The 26891-nt window shown below is 56.9% G+C and overlaps 1 protein-coding gene across 1 annotated transcript in view; it reads left to right on the forward strand.

Moving 5' to 3' along the window:
- NHSL3 (NHS like 3) overlaps positions 1-26800 on the forward strand; it is a 27158-nt gene extending 358 nt beyond the window's left edge. Inside the window, exons 2-8 of the mRNA XM_077769441.1 lie at positions 4-23; positions 20109-20279; positions 20363-20418; positions 20691-20814; positions 21397-21513; positions 21604-24165; positions 24598-26800. Coding sequence (XP_077625567.1) covers positions 4-23; positions 20109-20279; positions 20363-20418; positions 20691-20814; positions 21397-21513; positions 21604-24165; positions 24598-24620 — 3073 coding nt within the window. The 3' untranslated portion in view covers positions 24621-26800. The remainder of the gene's footprint in view (positions 1-3; positions 24-20108; positions 20280-20362; positions 20419-20690; positions 20815-21396; positions 21514-21603; positions 24166-24597) is intronic.
- The last annotated feature ends 91 nt before the right edge of the window (positions 26801-26891 follow it).

Raw genomic sequence — 26891 nt, forward strand, 5'->3', positions numbered from 1 at the left:
GAGGGCCGAGGGTAAAGGCCGAGGTAAGGCGGCCGGGCACCTGGGCTGCGCGCTGGGCGGCGCCGAGGGTGCGGCCAGCGTGGCTCCGCCAGGGGTCCGCGGCGCGTTCGAGGGGTGAGCCTCTAGGCGCTGGGGCCGGGGGAGCGAAGAGCCCGGGGCTCAGCCCGAGCACCCCCGTTCTGCGCCGCCCCCCAGCATCGCCCAGAGTCAGCCCGGCCCGGTTCTAGGGAGAAGGGACCCCCGGCTGGGGCAGGAATCTCCTGGCTTAAGCAGGAAGTGCTGGCAGTCTGGCTCTCGGGACGGTGAGGCCGTCCCCCTCCCCCCAGGCTCACCCAGGTTCTGCCCTCTGCTGAGTCAGGGGGTCAGAGACTTGGCTCTGGCCTGGGGCCCATGGGAGAGGCAAGTGGACTTGTGTCTCTGGTGGGGCTTCCTCCAGGTCTGGAAGGTCAACTGCACCCGAAAGGTTATTGCAGCCCCACAAAGGACCCAGCGCGGGGCACAGCATGCCTTCGGCTCTTAACAGTGCTAGCTTTTCCCACCTGGCTCCGCTCACCACTCCCCTGGGCCAAACCGCAAACATCCACCTCCTGGGGTGGTGAGCTCTCCGGTGAGAACGAACCATGGCGCCCCTCCCCATCACTCCTTCCCCCAGTCCTGGTAGAAACATGCCGGTGTTGGAAGTGTGCTTGCAGATGGGGGAAACTGAGGCCCAGATTAACGGGGAAGCTGTATCTGGGCTGCGACGGCTACTTGAACTACAACAGCCAGTTCCCTGTCCCTGGGCTCTCCCGCCTGATGTTGGGCAGCCTGAGGGGAGGGAGAGGAAGGGTGGCTGACTTGACTCATCCCTGCTGGGGTCGCTTTTCTTTTGGGCACTTGCTTGGTCCTTTTCTCACCACCCCCTCCCTCTGTTTCTGGCCCCCGTGAGAGGAGTAGGGCAGGCGCCTCTGCGCGAGGGTGGGGCTCCCTTGGGGCTTGCCTTCCTCCGAAGTCTACCTTCTCTGTGGTTCCTGCTGCAGTGCCAGAGGTGAGGAAATGGCGGTGTGTGCCGGCCCATCCCATTCTGTGTTTACTCTCCCGGTGTCCTTTAACCACCTCCTCTGCGGGAGAATTAGAAGGAACTTTTGAGGGGTCAGGAAGAGGGTGAAAAGCCTCTTGTGTGATCGCATCCGGCCTGATCTTCCTTTTGGATGAGGGCCCTGCTCCCCTTTGGCCCAGGCACAAGTAGAAGTCGAGGTGCTGGGGCAGGGATGGCCGGGCCAAGCCCCGAGGGAAGGTTTGGGTTGAAGGGTGTTTCCAAGGGCTCTGTACTCCCAACTGGATGCCACGTCTGTCCTAAGGCTGTCCCACGGGGATTGGGTCTGAAGTCATTCCCATCTCAAGAGGACTTGGGTCAGCATTGCAGCAGGATGGACTGTGGTCAGACTGTGAGGACTGGAGTAGTGGTGGACCCCAGGGCGGTGGACCCTTTTCCCGAGAGACCAGCCTGGAGGCAGGCGCTGGGAAAGCTGATCCTGTAAGTCCCTGCTCCAGCCTCCTGGGTCAGCGGTCACTGCTTCAGCGGCGAGGCCTCCCGCTGCGTGGTGTTTGGTATCCAGTAGCACTGGGCTTTCTGGGCAGTAGTCGGCCTGATTTGAGCCCACGTGTGTGGGACGCACTTCCCTGCCCCTGGCTGTTGTTTCCCCAGGTCTGGGGGTGGCCCTGGGTATGACTGGAGGAAGTCCCGCTCCATTTCGCTCCAACCTCCTATTATTCCAATTGTTTCCTTGTCACCTGCCTGGCCCGACTTCTTTTCTGTTTATTAAGAGAAATGAATCTGATCTCTCTAATCTCCGTTGGCACTGCTGGTCAGGAAGGGGAAGCCCAAAGAAGGCTTAACTCTTTCTGGGGAAAATGTTCAGGATGGAGACTGGGGGAGATGGGAAGGAGGAATATACGGAAAATTCCCGAGAGGTCAGGGGCCTTTGCTGGGAAGCTCCCCGATCCCAGTCTCTGAACCAAAGACCCGGCGGTGCAGGTCATGGCCCCCCTAATCTGACTCCTCTACAGTAAGATGGGCAAACCGAGCTTGGAGTAGAATTTTGAGCACTTGTCTTTCCAGGACTGCCCTGCACAGACTTAGAAAGAAAAGAGAGGAAGTCTGACAGTTATTGATTACTCTGAATGGGCGAGGAGCCTTGTCTCCATTATCTCACTTGAGCCCATCTGCAGATGAAAAAAACTGAGGCTCAGGGACAGTGAGTGCTGAATTTGCCCAGACTTGGATTCGAACTCAAACCATCTGCCTCCCAAACTGGTACCATTTTCATAAATAGGAATGCAGGTGGGACACAGACCAGGGGGTAAGGCTTAAAGATCGTCTCATCCAACCCATTCTACAGATGGGGAAAGGCCCAGAGAGAAATGGGGGAAATGGGGGAAGTTGAGAGTGGGAGGAGTACGAGAGTCAGGCAAATAAGGGTCCAAATCCGGGTTCAGTTGCTAGCAAGCCTTGTGGCCTCCCTGATTCCATCACTGTCTCAGGGAAGAGAGGGGACCTTCTCACAGGGGTGACCCTCTGGCTGGGGGTTGCCTTGGTGGGTTTGTGCCTCCAAGATTTCTGTCTCTGTAAGATTCTCAGAAGAGCGGATGTGAAAATTATGTGAGGGGCGCCTGGATGGCTCAGTCCGTTGAGCCTCAGACTTCGGCTCAGGTCATGATCTTGCGGTTTGTGAGTCTGAGCCCCACAGCGGGCTCTGTGCTGATGGCTTGGAGCCTGGAGCCTGCTTCGGATTCTGTGTCTCCCCCTCTCTTTGTCCCTCCCCCGTGCATGCTCTGTCTCTCTCTGTCTCTCAATAATAAATAAATGTTAAAAATTAAAAAAAAAAAAAGAAAATTATGTGAAAGTGAAGTCACCACTGAAATGCAAGGGATTGCTATTACTAATCACCCGAGCTCTAAGGACCCAGTCTGGAGGGAATGGGCTCAGAGGCTGACAGGACAACTCTGCTGCCCCTCCCAGGCCACGTGACACCAGATTATTAAACCCCTCTAAGCCTTAGTTTCCTTATCTGTAAAACAGGGATAATAAATCCTGGCTTTACAGGGGTGTTTCAGGGATCCAGTTAGATAACAGACATGCAAGCGCTTCGTGAAGCTATGGAGAATGGTCTAGAGGGTAGCAGGTGTCTGCGGTTGTGATGCTAAGGGACTTGGACATTAGCTGATCCATGCTTGGAAATGAACTCTCGGTTACACCTCAGATACCCACGGTGGTAGTGGTGATGATGGTTGAGGCGGGAGCCGCAGAAGGCAGAATCTTACCTTTGTCCAACCAGTGGACTCAGGCATAAGAAAAGGTAAACAAATACGAAGCCATATTTTCCAGAAATATCACCTGGACTCTAGACAAGTATGTGGGGAGGAAGTGCTTCTGGGACAGATGCCAGGACTGGCGCCCAAAGAGGTAATGGGGGGGGGAGGCCCTCTGCAGGAGGTGAGCCGGGGGTAGAAGGGCAGGGTGCTGGCTACCTTGAAGAAGTTCACATGAAGGGCTGCTCTGTGGCGGACCCTGGCTGCGCAATTTTCATCAATGTTTTCCTTTGTCCTGCCACCACCTGAGAGGTGGGCAGTCATTACCATTTATAGGTGAGAAAATAGGTCGCTCAGCTTCATTCATTTGCAAAAGACGTACCCTTTACTACGTAGTGTCAGGCGCCCTCAGGGTAACGGGAGTGAGTACGTGGGGACAGGACGGGCGAGGTACACACCTGCGCGGAAATGATGTTCACAGCATGGCAATGACAGAAGCACCCAGTCTGCCTCCAGAGGCCACACTCTCAAAACAAAACACTCTCAAAAACAGTCTGAGGCTAGGTGTGTTTCTGGCTCTGGAAGGGCGTACATAGGAGTAGGTAGCCCTCCCGCAGAAGGTTACTCTCGGGCAGTGGACATTGGCCGGGCGGGGAGTGGGGATCAGAGTCGGGTGACTCCAGTACTCAAAGATTTCAGGAGCCAGCTTGCCGGGTCCAGCAGACTTAGCCCGAGGAACTCTGGCCACTCAGGGAGAACGGTCCTTGGTGTGGGGTTGCGGAGGGACTCCTGAGTTCGAGTGGTGCTCTGCACGCGTTCTTTGGCACATTCTGCCCCCCCCCGTGGGCCACACATGCGCTGTCTTGACAATGAAGGGGTTTCATGGCTTCTGAGAGCCTCTCTGTGTCTAGGATTCTGGTTTAAGAATGGGCTGGGGGCCATGAAGGTGGGGAGCTGTGCTCAGGAAAGGAGAGTCTGCCTTTTGGCCAGTCACGCACAAGACACTGGGCCCCAGTGGCCGCGACAATCTGCTGAGGAGGGCCAGTAGAATCAGTGTGAATAATGCCGTCTCTCTCTGCTGAGGAAGGGGCCTGAGTAGCTCTAAAACAAAGTGAGGACCCAAAGGCACTTTGGGCCTTTCAGTAAACACTCTGTGCCATTGCGTGTGCTGTCTCCCCTACGTAGGGCGTGCCTGCCTTCACTTCTCTATCCACTGAACTCCTGTTCATCTCTCAAGGCCTGGCACCAGCGTCCTCAGTCTCTGCGATGGCCCCCAGGGAAATTACTGCCCCCGGACAAGAGCAGGCTGCTTAAGGGATTTGGAATCGGACAGTGTCTGTTTTTCTGGCCACCGTCTTGGGCAGGGCGTCTCCTTAGCTTGGGGCCTGGACCAATTTGTTAGGGGTAGGTTTCCCTTTGGTGTGGGATACAGCCAATGGGGGTGTGACTTCCTTAGAGGAATCTGGGTCCACCTCCTGCAGGGCCCTGTGAAAGGATGGGCATTATGTGCCTTGGGTCTAGATGGGAGAGGGTGCCTCTCTAATGTATTTCAAAATATTTATTAAGTATTTAGTATTAGGTAGTAAGTACCTATACATGTGCCAGACCTTGTCCTGGGGATGAATGAGAGACAAGGTCCCAGTCCTCATGAACCTCACAATCTGAGGGTGGAACCAGACATCGAAGACGTAATTAAGGGTCAAGAAGTGTGACAAAGGAGGGAGCACAGTGATCCCAGGGGGGAGATCAGGGATGGCTTCCCGGAGGAGGTGACATGTGAACTAAAACGGAAGGAAAAAGCTGGGGTTGAGGGATTTGCAGTGCTGGAATCAAGCAAGGCACCTGCAAGGAGCTGGGGCCAGCTGCCTGTCTGGGTTCTGTGGGGGTGCAGGAATCATCATACCTCACAGATTTGAACTCACTGAGGACAGGACTGGTTTGATGGTCCTTTCCCTCTGCTCTACCCAGCACAGGGCCTGGTGCAGAGTGGCGTTGGGTAATAGCTAGATGGTCTGATGTGGGCCCCAGAGCATGGGCATCTGCTGATCCCAGATGCTCAGAGTTGATGGCCTGAGATGCCACAGGCTGCCCTCATGGCACATACGGATGGGCGGCTGAGGCCCAGAGGACTAAGTGTCTTGCTCAAGGTCACGCAGCCAGCCAGCATTAGAGGTGGAGCGGAAACCCTCACCTGCCAGGCTGACCTTAGCTTCCCTACTCTTTTGTTCAGACTTGAAATGGAAAATCCCGCCCCAGAGAGGTGCCTCTACCAGGAGTGGGATGAAATGAGCAGGAAGCTTAGGCCAAGAAGTCCTCCATCCCCTCCCTTACCTCCACCACCTTCAGGGGCTCCTTCTGGCTGCCTCTCCCGCTCCCTCCTCAAGGAGGCCTCAAATCCCCACCCATGGCACACATCCCAGTGTTCTGGAAATCCCCTTCAGGCTAGGATGGGCCCTCCCCCCACCCTTCTGTCCGTCTCCTGCCCCCGAAGCGGGGCTGGCAGCAAAGTCTGCTGAACTGGGGTGGCTAAACCCGGTGGCCAGGAAAATCTACACTCTGTCAGCAGGGGACGGAGGGAGAGCCTCCCCTTACCCAGCTCTCTCCTGGAAACCCCCCCTCTCCCCAACCCTCAAAGCTGTCTCAGCTGCTCCGGGCCTGTCACATGTCCATGAAAACTAGTGAGAGGAGGCATTGTATATTGTTCGGGCCACAGTGACCGCGGGAGGTAGGGAGAGCAGGTACCCACACCTCCACCTTCCGTCAGCATACCCCACGGCCACCTCTGGGTCCTTGGCCGACTTGGCGGGGGGAGTAGGTTGGAAGCAGCTACTTTGGGCCGGAGGGGTGAGATCGCTGTTGGTCCTTCCCATTATTTTACTCCACTGTCTCTGTGCTTTTGTGTCTCTGCTGCCCCCAGGGGCTGGTTCATCAAGGGCTCTCAGCTCTACTCACAGAGTGCCCAGCCCTGCGACTGGCATGGAGGGGACACAGAGACCGCTCAGCTTGCAAAGGGTCTAACCCGCGAATCATCTGGCAAAGTGCATCACTCCCAGGAGGCTGCTGCTGGGGTGTGCTCCAAAGAGGGCCCCCTGTCTGCTTAGGATACCCCTCTCCAAGCCTCTAGCTAGGCGAGGTCTTCACCACGGTTTGGGAGAGTCACGAGGCGCTCAGGCCAGTGTTGTGGCCTTCAGGAGTTCTGGTCTTCCATACCAGCTACGTCTTCCCACGGTCCTGCCCCAGGCGCGCTCATGCTCTTGGCTGCGGGCAGTTCTGTTTCTCCAGGATCCTGGAGCAAGCACAGCCTCTGGGGTGAAAGAACGTAAGACTGGGACTCTCCTGCCCATGCCTCTTTGCCTTTCCCAGACCTTCACCTTTCCCAGACACCGTCACCACCTCCCTCAGCGTCAGCAGGCGAGCCCCACCGTCTCTGCCTTCACCTGCTCCCATCACCACTGCACAGCAGACCTGCTGTGTGGCCGACACTGTGCTGCGCTTGGGGTTACTAAGAGGAGGGAGGCGATCACTGTCCTCAGGGACCTTATTTTCTGGTTGGAAAGGGAGATACCACGACAAGCTGTTGTCTGGACACAAGTGTTGGATGCACAGGGTGCCGGGGGGTACCCTGAGGTGTGACCAGTTCTATCAGAACTAGTGGCTGCGGGAGAGAGGGCTGAGCTGGGGGAGGAGCCCTGCAAGGAAGACGTCCTGGAGGGATAGAACCATCCAGCAGGATCTTGAGGAAAACGAGGAATCTTCCAGGCAAAGGTGGAAGAGGAAGGAGCATGTGGGAAGGCTTGGAGGTGTGTGTGGGGGTATGTGGGGGTGTGTGTGTGTGGCAGCGAGCGGTTTTGTGCAGCCGGAGCTCTGAGGATGAGAGGGGTGTGGTGGGAGATGGAGTTGACCTGGGGGCAGACCAGTTACTGCAAAGCCTCCTGCAGAGGCCAAGGTACCGGCTACGCTCCAGACGTCCTTTGAAACTCTTTGCATACCTGCCCTCGCTCAACTCTTGTCAAGGGATCTGGACGTTACCCCTGAGCGTTCTGTTTGCTCCTCCATCCCACCTGTCTTCTTTATGGGCCCCATCTGTAAATTAGGGGAAGTGGGCGAGCAGATACTCCGAGGTCTCTTCCAGCTTTGACGCTAGGAACCTGGTGCACACATCTTGGTATATAGTGTCTGCTTGATGAATGGATAAATAAAATATAACCCCTGCAGGGACTGCACTGTTGTTAATCTCGAACTCTTCGCAAGGCATGGGCCTCAAGGACGGTGGGGCTTGACTCCCCGATTTCACAAGGAGGGACAGGGTGCCCCGCAGCCACTGGGCCTAAGAGGCAGCGTGGTGTGGTGGAGGGGCTTGCCCAGGTAGCAGAAAGGAGGAGCCATGTGGGGATTAGAACTGAAGGCTCTGGACTCCTAGCCCAGCAGTCTCTCTGCTACACCATACTGCCCCTAGCTGGAGAGACAGGGCAGAGCAATGGGGAAGGAGAGTCATTGTCTAGGCTGCTGGGCCCTGGGCACAAGGGCATTTGTGCGGACACAGAGGTGAGGATAGCCTGGCGGCCTGGAACGTTTTTGGAAGAGGTGAAGCGAGGCCTAGGTTTGAAAAACAAAGACTTGTATGAGGGGAGAGGAGTGGGGGGGCACACAGACATGGGTGGCTTCACATATGTTACCTGTACACCCCATGACTTACACTCACAGACACAGTGTCACAGAGCCAGTCACAGCTGCATAGGTGGATATGCAGAAGCACACATCCAGATGCTTGAAAACAGACTCAGTGATAGAGAGATAGGCACACAGATGGTTACACAGAGGAACCCACATGTTCAGGGTCACAGGTATACACACAGGTACACAACTACACAGCCACATTCAAACATACAGTTACCACTGCCCAATTACATGCCCTCCTCCAAGGTCATGCAGAGGCACAGATAAACTGGAGGGGTAGTAGCATGGATCAGTGGGTACTGGAGTCAGTCTGGGTTTGAGTCCTAGCTCTGTAGCAGACTGATGTTTGCCTTTGTGCTAGTCAGCTGCCTTCATGGAACCTCCATTTCCCCATCTGTAAAAGGGGAATGATAACACTACCTACCTTACAGGATCGTTTTGTGGCATGAAAGCAGTTTATTAGAGTGCCTGGCACATAGTAAGCGCTATATAAGAGGGTGCTGTTATTTAAACTCGATTGCCACAGAAACCCAGTCAGATCGATACATGTGTACACACGGGCACAGAGACAGGAGAGACACACACAGATACGTGACACTCACGGGGTGGTGGCCGATGGGCCCTAGCAGCAGCGGGGCTCCGAACCCCCCTTGTCTGGAGGCCTGGCCTTCGTTCTCTGGGCTCCACTGCAGTCCTCAGAGAGGCGGCCCCTGGGCTGGGAGAGCTGGCGACCGGCCTGCCCCACCTGGACTCGCCGGCCTTTCCCGAGCTCTCAGGGTGGGGTGGCTCAGCTGGTCTCCCAGGTCCCGNGCCCCCTCCCGGGGCTTGGTGGGTGTGAGTGTGGGGGGCCGGGAATCCCCCGCACAGACCCCACCCCTCACATGCGCAAAGAGACACACGTACATGCGAATAGCCACGGGCGGGCACACGTCCATGTTCACAATTTACACAGTCACACACAACACCCACTCAAATGTACGGACATGCAGACACAGAATCACATACACGTTCACACCCACAGCGTCGTTGTAGGACGCACAGACCCTGAGACACAGGTACATATACCTAGGTATACGGTTTACACAGCCACAGGAATTATACCACACGCGCAGATTCGCACACTCGCACACACACACCAGTCATGTAGGTACAGTTGCCCAGCGTCTTAGTCACATAGATGTACACACGGGTTCAAAACTGCACAACCAACCGGACTCCCACACTCGGGCTCAAAGACCGACCCTAAGGCACTTTTACACACACACGCGCACACACACACCTCACACTTGTTAGCCCCCAACAGGCTGAAAGTTTGCAGGAGGGAGGCGAGACAAAGGTGCAGGGGAGAAGCAGGAAACCAGGGGGCTGGAGACTACGGGCCGCCTCCATCTGGCGTGATCGGGAGTCGGACTGGTTCTTTGGGCTCTCTCCCCACCCCCACCTGCGTCGCCTCTGCCTCTCGTCCCCCTTCCCCCCACCCGCGGTTCCCGTGGTCGCTGCCGCATGTGCCCCCTTTCAGTGCAGCCACCGAGCTGGAACGCAGCCCTTCCCGGCGTGCTGCGGGATCCCTCCGCGGGTCACATTCCAGCCTCCCAAGTGGGGAGTGGGTGGAGGGGGAGAATGGAGAAGGCTTCCAACCCTAGGGCTGGCTGGGAGATGGGATTCCTGGTTTCCCCAGCAGGTGCGACAGTTCAGGGCATCCCCCAGAGTCTCAAGGGTTGCTGGAGGAGGGGCTGTCGAGGGTGGCCGGTTCCCTTACCTGGTGAATCCAGAGATGGGGTTCCGGCAAGGGGGGTAGATCTGCCTCTCCCCTCCCCCTCCCCCAGGAAGGTAAGGGGGTCTCCAACAGAGGCAGGTATTCCTTCTGGTCTTTGGGAGTGAAAGAATCCTGGAGAAGGTGGGGTGGGGTTCCTTTGGCTGTGGTGGGAGAATCTACCCATGTCTTCCCAGGGTGGCCCGCATTCCTAGAGGTTCTGAAATGAGCCCGATGATCTCATCCCTTTACACAGGGGGTGACAGAAAGAACCTGGGCTGGGAATTGGGGGGGAGGGTCTGGATTTTCAGCGTGACTCTGGTATGGGCTCTGGTGACCTTGAGCAGATTGCTTTCACTCCTCTGGACCTCCTGGCTCCCACAGAGGGGTCTGTCTGTGAAATGAGGGGGCCGTAGCTTAGGTGACTTCTGGGACCCTTACAGTTCTGTCTAGCCATTTCGTGGATAAAGAGACTGAGTTCTAGAGAGAAGGTGGGCTTGTCTAAGGTCATGTGCTAGTAGCGGTTTGAAGAATAATCGTGATGATCAAAATAACAGTAGGAAAAGGGTTAATTGTGTTCTGGTAGGCTCTCTGAGGATTCCTCAGGAAGTGGATTGATGAGAGACACCAGGACCTTCCAGTAGTCTCCCTGTCCCAGCAAGCCTGCAATCCATGTGTCCACCTGCCTGTCCTGGATTCTGCAAGGAGGGGCGGGTCTGGGGCTCTTCCCCTGCTCTCCTGTGGCGGCTCTAATCTGGTGGTTTCCTGAGAACCAACTGTGGGTGCAGACTTGTGACCATTTGTGGTGGGGGAGAGAGAGAGAGAGAGAGAGAGAGAGGACTGTGTTTACAGTCTCGCCCGCTAGTCCCTGTGCTCTTATAGTTGCTGCTGCACCTCAGGCACCAACCAGGCTTTAAGGTGGTCCTAAGAAACCAGAAAGCAATGTCAGGGCAACACAGAAGTAAGTGTGGGGGCTGAGGAATATTCAGAAGGTGTTTGGGTTGGGGTCAATTTTAGAAAACTGGAGAGACGGTCTTAATTTGGTCTTTGAAGAAACTACAGAGTTAGAGGGAGTCCTGAATTGTTGGTTAAGAGAGAGATGACCAGGGATGCACTTCAGCTCAGGGGAATGGGCGTGAGCAAAGGAAAGAGTTGAACCGGAGCATGCAGGCTGGAGAGGAAAGTAGTTGAGCCTTCTTCTTTGTGCCTGGGAAGAGAAATTCCACTGTGGATGTAAACTTCAGTCCTTTTGGTTTTAATTGTGTTGAGGATTCTAAGGCTTCCTCAGCCGGGGCCTCTGCCTAGGTAGGGGACTGGGATTTGAGTACTTATCCATTTGATTCATCTGTGAAAGGATGAGGGAAAGAGTGCAAGGCAAGCAGAGAGGGCAGGAGTCTGTAGACCATAGGGAGCCAGTGAAGGTGTTTGAGCAAGGGAGGTGCCTATGAAAGTGGTGTGTTAGGAAGATGGCACCAGAACAGGGCAGGTGCAGGCAGGACAGGTCGGGGGGTGGAGTGGTGAGAGTGGAAGCTCAAGAGAGCAGTCTGGAGGCTGTTGCAGTAATCCAGGGGAGAGGTGGTGAGGTGAGGGCTGGGGACGGGGTGGGGGCTGTGGGAGTGGAGAGGAGTGGCAGTTGCAGACACTTTGCGGAGGAGTTGGCAGAAGCGATAGGAGCTGGGATTAATCAGATGCTGGGCGTAAGGGCCAGAGAGGGCTGTGGAGGCTTATGCTCAAGGCTGCCTGACTGGGGGATGGTGACAGAGATAATAACTCAGAGATAAAAATAAGGTCCTATGCTAAACCCTTTACTTCAGTTAATTCATTTGTCCCCCAGCAGGGGGAAATAAGCTAGAAGCCATTATCCTCCCCATTTTACAGATGAGGAAGCGGGAGCTTAGAGAAGTGAAATCACTTGCCCAGGCCACTCAGCAAGGAGGTAACTTTGAGATTCGAATGCAAGCGTATCCAGTTTTAAAGACGGCGTCCTTAGTTTAGGAATAGATGGTTTCTTTCTTATGATTGAGGGGCCTGCAGGTCCTCTGGGCAAAGAGAGCCCGAGGCCCTGGGGGTTTGGGGAGCATAAGTGGAGGGAGCACTGTGGGAGAGGGGCAGGGGTTGAGAACAGAGCACTGAAGCCCGCCCCCTCCCCCCAACCCCCCAAGGGCTCAGAGAGGAAGCAGGTGGGAAATGGTAGGAGAACTGAGATTCAAGGAATGGCTGGTCCATTGGATCAATGCCCTTGGACCAAAGGGAAGGGTGAGGGTGGACAGGGAGGGGCCTTCTCACTGCTGGAAAGACACTAACCTGCTGGGATTGTTTGGCCTTGGATCTCAGGACTGCAGCCCCACCCCCATCCCTCCGCAGGCCCACTGGCCTCTGGTCCTGGGCAGTTTGGGGGATTGGTGGGAGATGTGAACTGGGAGCCCAGGAGCAACCCCCACTGTGCCACCCTCCTCTTTTTTATTTTTATTTTTATATTTTTTTAAATTTTTTTTTNTTATTTTTTAATTTTTAACATTTATATATTTTTGAGAGACAGAGACCGAGCACGAGCAGGAGAGAGGCAGAGAGAGGGAGACACAGAATCTGAAACAGGCTCTGGGCTCTGAGCTGTCAGCAGAGCCCAATGCGGGGCTGGAACCCACGAACCGCAAGATCATGACCTGAGCCGAAGTCGGATGCTTAATGGACTGAGCCACCCAGGCGCCTCTGAACCTCCTCTTTTTCCCAGACATTGTACTGTCAGGTTTATACACAGCCCTCCCCATCTTCCTGATGAGGAGATGGAGGGAATGGACTAAGTCATTATTGGAGTCAGACCACCTGGAATTCTTTTCCTCCCTCCCCCTGCCTCTGAACCTGGAGCGCCAGGGGTCTTTGCTAGGCCCCACAGCTGGGAAAAGTCCTGCTTCTCTTCCTCACCCACCCCCCAGCTTCTTCCTACATCTCCTCCCCTCTCCTGGAGAGATTTGTGACCAACAGTATGTCTGGACTTGGTTGTGGAAGCTTTGGACTTGCAGACAAGGGGCTGGCCCAGCCCTCTCTGGTCAGAGGATGGACCAGAGATAATCTTACCCCCCTGCTGCCCCAGGCCCTGACCCGAAGTGGGGAACCACTACCCTCCTAGGGGCAGAGCCCTCCATGCTGAGGGACCTTTAGGGATCATTTCTCCAACCCTTCCATCTCATAGATGAAGAAACCGAGGCTCAGAAAAGGGTACCGCCTGGGTTAGCATCATGCCGTAATTCAGGGGCAGCAAGAGGCTTCTGACTCCCAGGGCCCTGGGGTCTCTGGTCTGGGCTTGGAATTCCCCTCCCTCCCAAACAGAAGGATTAGGGCTAAGTCACTGAGGAGCTGATAGGGAGCTCTTGTTAAAGTGTCCCTTATCAGACTTTATCTCAATAATGGTCCTTAAGGCCACTCAGGATTTGAAGAGAGCTCGGGAAGTGGGTGGGAGAGGAGGCCTCTGGTGGCATGGGAAGAACATGATTTTGCAGCCAGTCAGAGCGGGGCTCACACACCCCGAATCTGCCAGTTACTAGCTGTGTGACCTCAGGTAAGTCACTGGCCCTGAGGGAGTGCCTCTGTATGGCAAGGGGGATTTAGTGAGATATGTGTGTCTCAGTCAGTTGGCACTACCGATACATGCAAGTTTATTATCATGTTGTAACTGGAAAGGTAGCAGAGGGGCCTGACAGAGACCTTTACCCACCGCTTTACCCCGGAGAGGCAGAAACTCCCTTGAGTACCACACTTTGTGTTTACACTTGGTTGTGTGGCTTTGGCTTTCCCAGCTACTCCTTGAGTTGGGTGTTAGTCCTGCTTCACAGATGAGACTGAGGCCCAGAGAGGCTGATTCATTGTCCAAGGTCTCTAATCCAGACCTCCTGACTCCCAGGCTTTTCCTCTCTCGACTTCATGGTGGCTGCCTCTCCACCATATACAAAGTAGGGATAATCGTGCCTTGAAGGAACAAAGGAATGGGTTTTGGAAATTCAGATTCTCACCCTGGCCCAAAGAGATTATTATGTCATTGTCAGGAGCAGATACTGACCCGGAAACTCATTATGACATTTATTAATATTATTGTAGCTAATTCCTCCCTGCACTGCTGCTGGTTCCCGCAGGCGCCTGAGGCATGGGATCCTCCTCTCCTTGTTGGGGCACTCCCTGCCCCCCCATATTTACCTTAAAACCGGCCTGTCAGCTCCGCAGCTTTGCTCTAGGGCGGGGCTTCCCACTGCAGGAAGGAAGGAGGGGGATTTCCCTTCTGCAGAGGTGGGGTGCAGAGTACCCCCTCTTTGGGCAGGAACTGAGGCTGCATGCAGCCCCCCTGATTCCTTAACTTCCTCAGACTTAGGACCATTACAGTGTTTGGAGCGAGACCCAAGTTCCAGTGCGGGCTCAGCCACTTCCTGGTTGGGTGACCTTGAGCAAGTCACTTTCCCTGGCGCCTCCTTGTATTCTTTGTAAAAAGGGAAGTCACACATACCTTTCAGGTTTTGTTGTTAGGTGTTCTGTGAGACAGAAGAGAAGGAGAAACTTCAACCTGGAGGTTTTTTGTGATATTCGTTTCCCTTTGTTTTGCCTCTAGGAGAATAAAATCTCCATACTCTGGGTTCTGCTCCTATCGGAAGGCCCAGGCTTGTTCACCAGTACAGAGGGGCTAAGGCTCAGGACCTTTGAGCACCCTGAGTCCTGGCACCCTGGCTGGCCAGTGGTCAAATGTGGTGGGGGAGCGGGGTCAGGCCCAGGCCTGGAGGGTTCCAGCTCCTGAGCAAGGCCACCTGGGCAGCTGTTCCCTCCCCCCTCATTCCTCTCCCCTGAGTCAGGCCTGCCTGGCTGTGGGCGCGCCGCCACCCCCGCCCCTTGCTCTGGAATGGGGCAGGTTGAGGCCTCACCCCATGGAGGATGTTGCCAAGACAGTGCGTACGCATGCGCACAAATGTGCCCTTGGCCTTGGGGGTTCCCTCCCCCTTTCTTCCCTGTCCATAAGCTCAGGAAAGCCCCAGAGTGGTGGGTACATGCACCTGCCTTTGTGTACACACTGCCACCTGGCCGGGCCCTGTGTTGGTCTGTAGTCCTGCTCCTGTGTGAGGACATGGACTAGGGTGGCCTGGGTGTGCTTCGCGGGTGTGGTCCTGAGAGCATCCCCTGGTGTGGGAGGCCCAGTGGGACATTTTGGAGGTGCATGCGCACATACTTCTGGTTGGACTATAGCTGAGCTCATGAACTTGCACATGCGCTTTTGGTGTGCCCTTCATGTTAGGGGGTGTGGCCGAGAGCAAGGTGTCTTCTCTGATCTAGGAAGCTTCCTTCCTCTGGCAGGTGGGAGAGGAGGTAGGGGGGTGGGGTGTAGGCTGCAGGCTGAGCCAGGAGCTTCAGCCCCGGGCTGCGCCTCTGGACTGTGCCAGGGCAGAAGGTCCTGGAGCAAAGACTCTAACTATGGCCTTGGGCAAGGACCTTCTACTCTCTGGGCCCCAGTTTCTTTGTTAGGTGCCTGCCCTCCACTAGAGACTCCTCCTCCCTAAGCAAGTCACAGGTGTGTGGACCTGAGTGCCTTGGGAGGCTCAAGAGAGGCCTCAGGCTCTGGCCAAGCTGTGGATGTGGGGGGAGGGGTGTTGCCGGAGCAACCAGATGTTATCAAGTGTGAGAGCCTTGGATCCTCTGGGAATTTGCAGCTGTGGCCCTGACTGTGGCAGCTGGGGTCCTGAGACCTTGAGCTGATGTTCCTCCACGCCCTGAATAGAGCTCAGCCCGGAGTTTCCTTGGATAGGGGAAAGCCAAGGATGACTGTGTCCTGTGTGGGTAAAGGCTTCGGGTTCAGAGCCAGCCAGAGCTTGGGAAGCCACCTAGCTCTCCGAGCCTCACAGGTCCATGATCAACTATGGGAGAGTATCCTCGAGAACCTGCCTCCGAGGGCTGTTGTAAGATCCACGAGGTGAGAGACTGTTTGCCTTCCCCCAGCACCTGGCATTAATCACCCCACAAGCATGGGAACTACCTCTTTTCTCTGTCTGAGCGGGACTAACAAGGGGGCGGATGAGTCTGGCCCAAGAGAGGGAAGAGGGAAGGCTGTGGCCAAGAAACTTCGAGTTTGGGGATGAGAGGGTCCCTCAGCCCTTCGTCAGCGGGGAGATCAGGTTTGTAGCTGGCATGGCAGACGGAGCATAGCTTTTGGATTCCAGTTGTCCTGGGTGCAATCGCCACCTTGCCCTTTCCCAGCTTGCCCTTTCTGACCTCCCATTCCCTTATCTGTAAAATGGGAGTAAAAGTGCCTACTTCCGGGATGCCTGCCTGGGTGGCTCAGTTGGTTAAGTGTCCAACTCTTGATTTCCACTCAGGTCATGATCCCAAGGTTGTGGATCATGAGATCCAGCTCTGCACTGGGCTCCCCACTGTGACTTTTCATGATGCACTGGGTGTGGATCCTGCGTAAGAGCCTCTGTCCCTCTCCCTCTGCCCCTCCCCAGCTACAGGAGCATTTTCTCTCTGTCTCTCTCTCTTAAAACAAAGTGCCTACCTCTTAGGATTGTTGTTGAGATTTAACTGATTTGTGGATTTACATACTATCCAGCTGCACAGAAGTTTGTTTTCTAGAGAGCAAGGGCTCATCCTCCACTTGAGTGGTCTGAGAGGTGAGGCAGCGACTGCGGAAGGGGCTGCATAGGGATCTTGCACAATGAGGGCCACTGTGAATTCTTAGACCTGTAGGGACTCAGAGAAAAAGGTGCTGTGAGCGAGGGGTGTCCTGAGGTAAGATTTGGGGGACAGCGCTTCACAGACTTTCTCTTCCACCTTCTCAGCCACTCATTTTGGAGTTCCCAGGGGGATCCCTTAACACTGTCACTACCCTTTAACCTTCATTACTGACCTCCTGGGGCTCTTTGAATAAAAGCCAGACTCTGCCAAGGTCTATGGGGCCCCACCCAACCTGGCTCCTGTCATTCTCTCCCTTGCTCACCATATTTCAGCCCACTGGCCTCCTTTCTATTCTGGGAGACGCCCCCCTCCTCTCAACCCCTGCCTTTACACTTGCTGTTGCTTCTGTGCCTAGGGCTCTGTGCCCAGCACTTGCCCTGGCCGCCTCCTTCTCCTTCTTGAGGTCTTGCTTCCAGTGGCCTTTCCTTAGACTTTCCTTGATGCCTCTTATAGGCATCCCTTCTTTATCATAGCTCCTCAGTCTTCACTAATCTAAAATTATATTGTCCGTCTACCTCATTCACGTATTTGTCAAATGTTTATTGAACTCACAGTGTGTGACAGGCACTGATTTAGGTGCTAGCGATGTACTGGTGAACCAGACAAAGTTCTCTATTTGCTATAGCTCTCAATATTAGCTAAATAAATACTTGCTGATTGAATGAATGGGTACAACAGTCTCATAAAGAGGAGTTACTGGCCTTGTTTCCATATGAGGTCATGACTTGTGTGTGATGGAGCTGGATTTGAACTTGGACCCGACTTCCCTCCAATTACCTCCTCCCTCCCCCTCCATTTACTGCCCTCCGCTGTGAGCTGGTTTCTTGGCAAATTCTGTTCTCCCTACCTGGTGATCCAGCAGAGTCACCAAGTCACAGAGTGAGGCCACTGGGAAGGATCCTGGGCTGGAGGAGCAGGAGGGGTACGGTGAAGCCTGCCTCTGCTGTGTGACCTTGGATAGTTCATAGTGCTTCTCTGGGCTGTTTCCACCTGACCAAAGTGGGAAGAAGGTCCTGAACATACACAGGAGGAGTTGTTCCCACTGGCCACTGTGTTTCTGCTCTGGGCATCTCCCCGGCTTCCTAGTACTGTGTCCTGGGCTGGCTCCCACCCCTCCAGGGGCTTTCGCCAATGAACTTGCCGTCAGGCAGTTCTGGACTTCTGCCTGGCTGCTCTACCTCTGAGTTCCTTCCCCAGGGAATTACCCTCACCAGCCAGGAGGACTCGGGGATCATGCCAAGTGTAGTCTAGTGGCTCTTCCACCCACCATCTGGCAGCTGGGACCCCTGCCATAGCTCTGGCTCCTGACTGTTTAGTAAAGGACTTGGGAACGGGTTAATGGGCTGCTCCTGGGACTGAGTGTCTTCATCCCTGGTAGTCATACTCTCCACCGGTCCTGAGCATCTGCAGACTCCGGGCCTCAGTTTCCCCGTGAGAATCTGGCCTGGTTCCTGCCACTGCGCTCCGCTTGAGGGGCGGGGTCGGTGGGTGGGCGGGATCAGTGGCGCAGGTGGGAGGAGGACCTGAAGAGCAGCCCCTCCCCCTCCCCTGCCTGGAGCCAGCTCTGCAGCTGGGCGGGCGACTCGCACCACTCGGTGCTGGGTTACAGTGAAGGCGGTGCCCGGCGCTCCGGAGAGGTCAGAATAGGGGACGGTCCGAGTGGCTCCCGCAGTCATGGTGGTGTTCCTGGGCCGCCGCCTCCCGGTGCTCCTTGGGTTCTTTAAGAAGAAGGGTGAGTGGGTGTGGCCGGGGAGGGGGAAAGGAAGGCCCCCGACACCTCCATTTGCCAGACCCTTCTGTAAAAAGGGGATCAAAGCCGGGAAAGGGTAATGGGTGGGGGATGGGGGCCAGTAATGAGGCCAGACTGCCTTGTCCTCCCCTGTGCCTTTGTCCAGCGGCTTTTCCGCTGCCTTTGTCTGGGCCCTGCTTGGTCTGGGAAGATGGATCCAGGTGTCTCCGACCTTGAAGCCTGCAGCCTTTGGGCGAGACTGCCTCCCTCCAGGGGTACCCACACTGTACTGGGTACATCCTGATACTTCAGTTCTGAGAGGCAGGGCACCCCCTTCCAGGTCAATCAGCAGGTGTGGGATGATGTGATGTGGGGAGCAGAGAAGAGAGAAAAGTAGTGCTGCTGGAATTTGGGGCATGATCACTGAAACGCTGTTTTGAGGCCAAGGTGGGGGGCGCCTACAGAAGTTTCGGAGGGAGGGGTCCGTGCCTGCCTTCTGCTTCTCTAGGAACTGGGCTTTCCGGCCTGGATTAAGACATGGGGGCCACAGTTTTCAGACTTTTGCGGGGTCCTTGGCGAAGGTCCTTGGTTTGAGTGTGATCCAGGAGCCCTCCTTCTGGGAACCTGGAGTTCCATCCTAGCTCTGATTTGATGGATGACCTTAGGCAAGGCCTTTCCTTCGAACCTGTTTCCCCCAATTTGTAAACTGCAGGGATTAGGTGAGACTCATCAGGATGGATTGTTGGGAGACTCGGGCGCTCTGATCTTGTAGGGTTCCTGCAGGTGCCCTGGGCAGGAGCTGGCTATTGAAGAGTGGGCTGAGGAAGAAGAAATGGGCAGGTGTCTGAGCTGAAGACCCTCATCCTGGGGCGTGGCCCTTTAAAGGGCTTGATTTGTTCCTGCCCCTCTCTACAAGGTGCTGCCAAGGTCACATGACCCTCCCAGCGCTTTTGCTTATGTTGTAGGTTCCATTTAAAAAGGGGGGCTGGGGCTGCAAAGTGCTGACACAGCCCCCTGTTCCCAGGATTAGATGACCAGCTTCCCCATGGGCGGGGCCTGTAACAGGATCCTTTGTAATGGATCCCTGGCTCCTCTGCACCCGGGGTTGGGGCCTCCAGGAGAGGGGGATGCCTGGGACTGGTCTCCCAAGAGAGGCTGGAGCTGCCTTGTCTGGGGGTGGAGGGGTCGAGGGCCTTCTCCCCTCCCCTGCCCTTTCTTTCCTCTAAGGGATAGCCTCATGGGTGAGTAGGGGACATAAGAGGCCATGTCCCTTATTTGTCCCTCCTACCAGGGAATTCTGCTTGTGACCTCTGAAAGCCCACACCCTTTCCTGGTGTCCCACGGTGTCTTCCTGGGCCTGGGCCAAGGGGATGTTTGAAAGGGGTGGTTTGTTTTCTGTAAAGTGAAGCTCGGGGTGTGGCGACCAGAGAAATGTATTTGCTATGGGCTACGTGTATATGGGGTGATTAGCATCGGGCCCTGTGTGCCATGTGGGTACATAGTCGTGTGTGTATTTGGCTACTGTTTGTGTATGCACAGAATGGGGACTGTGGATGTTGCGTATAGACCTGGGGGCTGGGTGTGTTCTCCGGGGGCCCCTGTGTTTGATGTTGGTTCCCGGATGTGTTTATACTTGGGTGCTGTTTGTGTACATCCTGAAGCCTGTGGGTGTTGTGTGCATATATGGTGGGCTTGTGTGCCCTGGGCATGGTGGCCTGTACGGAAACTTTGTGTGGTGCAGGTGCTCCGATGTGTACACTTGGGTACAGCTTGCACGTGTGCACGGGGACTGTGTGTTGCGTGTGTAACTTGGCACCGTGGGTTGTGTGTACAGATCGGGGGAAGTAGGCCTTGCATGTGTGTGCAGGGGCTGTGTGCAGTCTTGGGGCTGGGGTGCTGTCGGGGTGGAGCCGATGCGTCCCAGGCCTCACCGCTCTTCCTCCTCTCTTCCACTAGGCTCTGCCAAGGCTGAGAGTGACAAACGTCTAAGTGTGGGACCCGGCCAGGGGCCAGGGTCTGTGGTGGATGAGCACCAGGACAATGTCTTCTTCCCCAGTGGGCGACCGCCTCACCTGGAAGAGCTGCACACGCAGGCCCAGGAGGGGCTCCGTTCCCTCCAGCACCAAGGTAGCCTTCACCTCCCCTCCGGTACGGCTCTTAGCTCCCAAGGTCAGGGGCCTAGCCTGACACACCTTTCTGTTGTCTTCCAGAAAAACAGAAACTGAATAAAGGTGGCTGGGACCATGGAGACACCCAGAGCCTCCAGGTGAGCCCTGCCCCCCAGCTCAGTCTTGACTCTACTTTTCCCTTCACCGGCTGACTCGCTGGCAAGTATGTCTCTGAACCGTTCTGGATCTCAGTTTCCTTCTAGTATAGCTCAGGGCTAGTCTAGCCGATACCCGCTCAGTGCTAGGCGAAGCTAGGGAGAAGCCTAGTCAAAAGTCCCAGAGGGGAGCCCTGAAGAGGCCACAGCAAGAGGTCCATGTAGGCCTCCAGGATGTCCAAGTCCAGGGCCTGATCTCCTTCTTCCCTCATCAGTCTTCCCGGAATGGGCCGGACGAAGACAGCATCTCCTTCTGCAGCCAGACCACATCCTACACGGCGGAGAGCTCCACAGCAGAGGACGCCCTCTCCATCCGCTCGGAGATGATCCAGCGCAAAGGTATCTGCTCACCAGCCAGGATTCTTGGGTGGGGGAGGGGGCATTGGGCACTGCCTGGGTCCCAGCACCTGTACCCTGCCCCGTTTCCTCTGAATCGGCCATGTCCCAAGGCTCTGTGAGCCTATGCATCCAGGACACACAGTACCCCTCATCTTTCTTGGAGATTCATGACACACATTAACTGCAAAGCCGGACAGTTGGGAGTCAGGAAACCTGGGTTTGGGTCTGGTGTTGCTACTTCCCAGCTGTGTGACCCTGCGCCAAACCTTAAACACTCCGATCTGTTGGATGTTCTCTAAAAATGAGGTTAAGAGTACTTACGTTATTGGGATGAATGCCAAGTGTTCAGCCAGCTGACTAACACATAATAATTGTTCACTAAATGGAAATTAGCGCTGGCCTAGGAAAGCCTTCCAGAAAAGAAGTGTTCAGCTTTGTTTAACCTAGCTTTGCCCACGCCCACTTGATTATGGAAATCTTTTTTCGCAGAGCACTTATTAGTTATTCCACGGAAGTAGCACTCTGCAAAATGTGTCCTGAGACCCTGCTCTAACGGTTTCTCTCCCCTGGACTGGCCCCCAGGCTCCACCTTCCGACCCCATGACTCATTTTCCAAATCATCCGGGAAGTCGGGGCGGCGCAGGCGCGAGAGGCGGAGCACGGTGCTGGGACTGCCGCAGCACGTGCAGAAGGAACTCGGTGAGCCTGGGGCGAGGCGGGCAGCAGGGCTGGGTCGGGAGCTCTGGCCGAACCCTCCGCTGACTCCCCGGTCCCCCCTGTCCCTCGCAGGTGTGCGGAACGAGCGTGAGGCTCCAGGTACCCCTCGGCCTACTGGTCCTCGGGATGCCATCCGCATCCCCACGGTGGATGGCCGGCCAACGGGCCCGGCCTCAGGGACGGGGGCCCGGGTGTCCCTGCAGGCGCTGGAGGCGCGGGCTGGCGCCGAGACCGAGGCCCTGCTGCAGCGCCACATCGAGCGCGTCTACCGGGATGACACCCTCGTTGGTCGGTCCACGGGGGCCCGGCCCCCACCAGTGACACGGCCCATGTCCTTAGCGGTGCCCGGACTGACAGGAGGGGCAGGGCCTCCAGAGCCCCTGAGCCCCGCCATGTCCATCTCGCCCCAGGCCACCTACTTGTCAAAACTGATCCCGCATGCTGTCCTGCCGCCCACGGTGGACGTGGTGGCCCTGGGCCGCTGCAGCCTGCGCACCCTGAGCCGCTGCAGCCTGCTGTCGGCCAGCCCGGCCTCTGTCCGCTCGCTGGGCCGCTTCTCCTCGGCCTCCAGCCCGCGGCCCCGCAGCCGCCATCCTTCCTCCTCCAGTGACACCTGGAGCCACTCTCAGTCCTCTGAGACCATCGTGTCTGACGGCTCTACCCTCTCCTCGAAGGGTGGCTCTGAGGGTCAGCCTGAGGGCTCCCTGGCTAGCAATAGCGTGGCACCCCCGTCCCAGGGGGGCAGCGGGAGGGGCTCTCCCAGCGGGGGCAGCACTGCCGAGGCCTCTGACACTGTCAGCGTGCGGAGCAGTGGGCAGCTGTCGGGTCGGAGCGTGTCCCTACGCAAGCTGAAGAGGCCCCCCCCTCCTCCTCGCCGGACCTACTCACTGCATCAGCGGGGCTCAGCAGTGCCCGACGGGCCCTTGGGGTTACCGCCCAAGCCTGAGCGGAAGCAGCAGCAACAGCTGCCTCGGCCACCCACCACTGGTGGGGCGGAAGGGTCGGGGGCAGCTCCCTGTCCCTCCAGCTCAGCAGGCACCTGGGTGACTGGCTTGTCTCCAGGTGGCTCCCGGCGTCCCCCACGCTCCCCAGAACGGACGCTCTCACCCTCCAGTGGGTACTCGAGCCAAAGTGGTACTCCTACCCTCCCGCCTAAGGGTCTAACAGGGGCCCCTGCTTCCCCCGGCAAGGCCCAACCCCCTAAACCAGAGCGTGTCACTTCCCTTCGTTCTCCTGGGGCCTCGGTCTCTTCCTCCCTCACGTCTCTATGTTCCTCATCCTCCGACCCAGCGCCCTCAGACCGTTCTGGTACACAGATGTCGAGTGCCCTGGGTGACAGGTTTGCCATACCTCCTCACCCCAAGGTGCCTGCCCCTTTCTCCCCACCCCCTTCCAAGTCCAAGAGCCCTAACCAAGCTGCCCCCGCTCCTGCCATTCCTCCTCTGGTCCCTGGGCCCGTCTCTACCGCTGATGTGAGTCCTGAGCCCCCACCAACTCCGCAGACCTCCCTGACCCCGCCACAGGAGTCTCCCAGTGCCTCCAAAGCCCAGTCACCCCCACCGTCCCCACCTCCATCCTATCATCCTCCCCCCCCACCTGCTAAGAAGACAGAGGTGGTGGAGGCCCCGTCTGCCCCAGAGACTGCGGAGGAGCCCCTCCAGGACCCCACCTGGCCCCCACCCCCGCCTCCTGCCCCTGAGGTGCAGGACCTGTCCATGGCTGACTTCCCCCCACCTGAGGAGGCCTTCTTCTCCGTGGCTGGCCCTGAGCCTGCAGGCCCTTCAGACCCCCCAGAGCCGGGCAGATCTCTGGCTGCTTCATCCTTCTCGGTTGCCGTCTCTTCCCAGAGCCAGCCCTGCGGTTCCCCAGACCCTCCGCCGGCCCCGCCGGCCCCGCCTCCAGCTGGTTCTGTCCCGGGGCTGTTGGACAAGCTACCACGGAAGGAACCGGTGGGCTGCAGTAAAGGCAGTGGGGTTTCCAGGGAGGATGCTGGCGCACCCCTGGTCACGCCCTCGCTCCTGCAGATGGTCCGGCTGCGCTCTGTGGGCGCTCCTGCGGTGGCTGCAACCCCGGCATCCGGGCCATCAGCCCCCCAGAAGCCGCTACGAAGGGCCCTGTCGGGGCGGGCCAGCCCGGTGCCTGCCCCCTCTTCGGGGCTCCATGCCGCTGTCCGACTCAAGGCCTCCAGTCTGGCCGCCAGCAAGGACGCCGTGAGTGCCCAGCCCAATGGACCTCCCGAGGTGGAGCCACGGTCTCCCCAGTCCCCTGCCTCTATGGCCAGCTTCATCTTCTCCAGGGGCACCAAGAAGCTGCAGCTGGAGCGGCCGGTGTCCCCGGAGACCCAGGCTGACCTCCAGCGGAATCTGGTGGCCGAACTTCGGAACATCTCAGAGCAACGGGCACCCCAGGCCCCAAAGAAGCAACCCAAAGCTCCCCCACCCGTGGCCCGCAAGCCCTCTGTGGGAGTCCCACCATCCACCTCCCCCAGCTTTCCTCGGGCCGAGTCCCTTACTGCTCCTCCCACCAACGGGCTCCCTCATGCTGAGGACAGGACTAAGGGGGAGCTGGCAGAGAATGGAAGCGTCGTGCAGCTGGTGGGCCCGGAGGAGCAGAAGCTGGGCCCATCTGGCTCAGGTACAGGGGCTGGGGGTGGGGTGGGTCCGCATCACTGGTGTTGGGAAACGGGTGGCTGAAGTCCCACTACTAGGAATTTGTTACTGGATCTTAAGATTTCCCTGGTCTCAGGCTGCCTGGGAGGGGTGAGCGGTCAGCCTTACTAAGCTAGTGAAGGAGCATGGTATGTGGGGCTTCGAAGTCAGACCTACTGAGTGTGAGCCCCAACTTTGCCATTTTATCTACCCACCCTGGCCTTAAGCTCCTCTCCATAAAGTGCAGGGCAATGATGCCTACATTGGCACGTCAGAGGTTTTGTCTGCAAAGCACCTAGCTGGGGCTGCTGGCGTGGTCGGTCAATTGAGGGGGTCAGGATGTGCCCTGGGCTCTTAGTAGCCAGAACTAAGCCAAGGGGCCCTTTGCTGAGTGTCCCTTCTTTCCCCCCTGCCGCAGACCCACCGAAAGAGCTGGTCTGACCACCAGGCACCTCACTGGCACTGCTGACCCATCCCAGGAATACAATCTCAGGGACCTGAGCAGCTCCAAGGATGAGACGATACGGCAGACACTTAACCTAGTAGAGAGGATGCCTGCAGCCTTAACCTTCACAGCCTTCGATATTTATGCAAGCCTGGTGTTGATCCTGCCCTCCAAGTCATCCAGCTCATGCCTTTTCCTCCCGGATGGATTCCCCTCTGGCAGCTGCTGCTTGTCTTGGCCTTAGCCTCACCTTGAAGGAGGTAGCTGGTGGGAGTGGGTGGCTGCGCCCCCTGCTGGCCCTGAGGCCGCACAGTTGGGAGCCGAGCGCCTCCCATGAATTTATTTCCTTTTTCCCTCCCCCGCTCATGTCCAAATCATGCACACACTCTAGTCCAGAATCAAAGCACTTTTGAGAAGTGGCTGTGTGTCCATCCTCCAGGGCCCATGAAGCCACATTCCAAGGGCCTGTTTACACGGCAGCAGCAGCAGTCCCCAGAGCCAGCCCATAGCTGGGACCCGTCTGCCCCCTCCGATCCAGCTGGCCCATTTCCTAGTTCTCGGAGGTGGGCATTGTATTGCCACAGGCGGCTCCAGGCTGGAGGCAGGCGCGGGGCTGTGGAATTCCAAAGCACAAAAGGGGCAGCAGGGGTTAGCCCTCCTGTGCCTCAACTTACCACCAACCACCTGCCTTCCAGTTCTGCCAGGTGCTCCATGCAGGGGACAAGAAGTGGGAGACCGCCTGGGCGCGATGAGGGAGGGGGTGGGGGGGAGAAGAAGAGGGGAGGTCCCCAGGCTCTCTGTCCTCAGAGAGTGGGAGAGCAGAACGGGGAGACCTCTCAGCGCGCACTTGGTAATGCCAAGCATCTGCGCCCTTGTTTCACTTGATCAGGTAGGGGTGGGGTGGGCAGGCAGGCACAACACTTCAGAGGCAGGAGCCCATGGGCTGTGGCAAAGCTGTGTCCCTTTCAGCTGTGCGGCAAGTCCTGAGGGAGGCGGGCGGAGGGTCTGGCAAGGGGAGCACTTATCTGGGCAGTGGGCCCAGACCCGGCCCTACAGATTACATTCTCTGACCCTTCTCTTTACTCGGTGCGTGTTCTTTCTGCAGCTGCCTTTCAGCACAGGTGGTTTCACTGGGGGGAGCTGACGCGGAGTGACCGGATGGGAGGAAGCCAAAGGTGCATTCTATTCCAGACTCTTCCCTAGTCAGTGGAGGGGGTTCAGTGCTCCTAGGGGGCAGGCTGGGGGATTGCCCCCTGGCCATCGGCTTCTGCTACTGACTTCTCCTCTAGGACTTTTAATGAGCTATTTTCGGCCTGTGGCACCTGTCTAGGTAAAGCTGGCTTCCCCACTGGCCCCGGTGCCTCCCTCCACAATAGTGTGGCTGCCACCCGGGCCGCCCCTTCTGGCCTGATCCTCTTTCCTCAACAGTGACTTGGGCTTGAGGCGGGACTTCCCTTTTAGCTTCTTCTCTGGAGAGACTGCACCCCTCCCAGAACCAGAGCTGGGGACACAGGGGATGTGGTACGAGGAGAGCCCAGGTTCCCCCGGCCCTCCCTCACTGCGCCCTTCCCCCTGTAGCTGTAAACCAGCGTTCTTCCCTTGCCCTTTGGGTAACGGAGAGCGGCTGCTGGGGACAGGTCGTGCCTGCCCGGTGAGCTGGGAGAAGAGGGTAGTCGGTGTGCCCTGCTCCGCTCAGGGCTCCTGACCAGCCCCTGGGACCAGGCCCAGGCCCAAGCCTCCACGAGACAAACAGGCCCTGGCAGCAGCCTTGGAGCTGCTGGAGATGGGAGGGAGCCCGACTTCTGTGTCTCTTCTCCCCCTCCCCCTCCATGTTACTTGAGCTCCTTATCCTCAGTTAGAAGCTTCTGAGCTTGTTTCCCCACTGGGTGGGACAGAGTACAAAGGAGAAGGGAGGATCTAGAAGAGGCAACCCTTCTTTGTCCTCTGGGGTAAATGAGCTTGACCTAGTGCAAATGGAGAGACCAAAAGCCTCTGATTTTTAATTTCCATAAAAATGTTAGAGAGAGAGAAGTATATATATATTTCTTTAAATTTTTGAGTCTTTGATATGTCTATACAAACAATGCATTCCCTCTGCCCTGAAGCCTGAGTGAGACACATGAAAAAGCTGTGTGTGTGTTTCATTCAAAGGTGTTAATTAAATGATTAAAACTTGGCTGTGGTTTGCTTTCTTGAGGGAGGGACAGGGTGGTGGTCTGGGCCCACTATTAGGAGACACTGTTCTTTGTGCCTGCTGTAAGCACTGG

Source organism: Crocuta crocuta, unplaced genomic scaffold (assembly GCF_008692635.1).
Source record: "Crocuta crocuta isolate KB4526 unplaced genomic scaffold, BGI_CrCroc_1.0 scaffold351, whole genome shotgun sequence".
Classification (NCBI taxonomy): domain Eukaryota; kingdom Metazoa; phylum Chordata; class Mammalia; order Carnivora; family Hyaenidae; genus Crocuta; species Crocuta crocuta.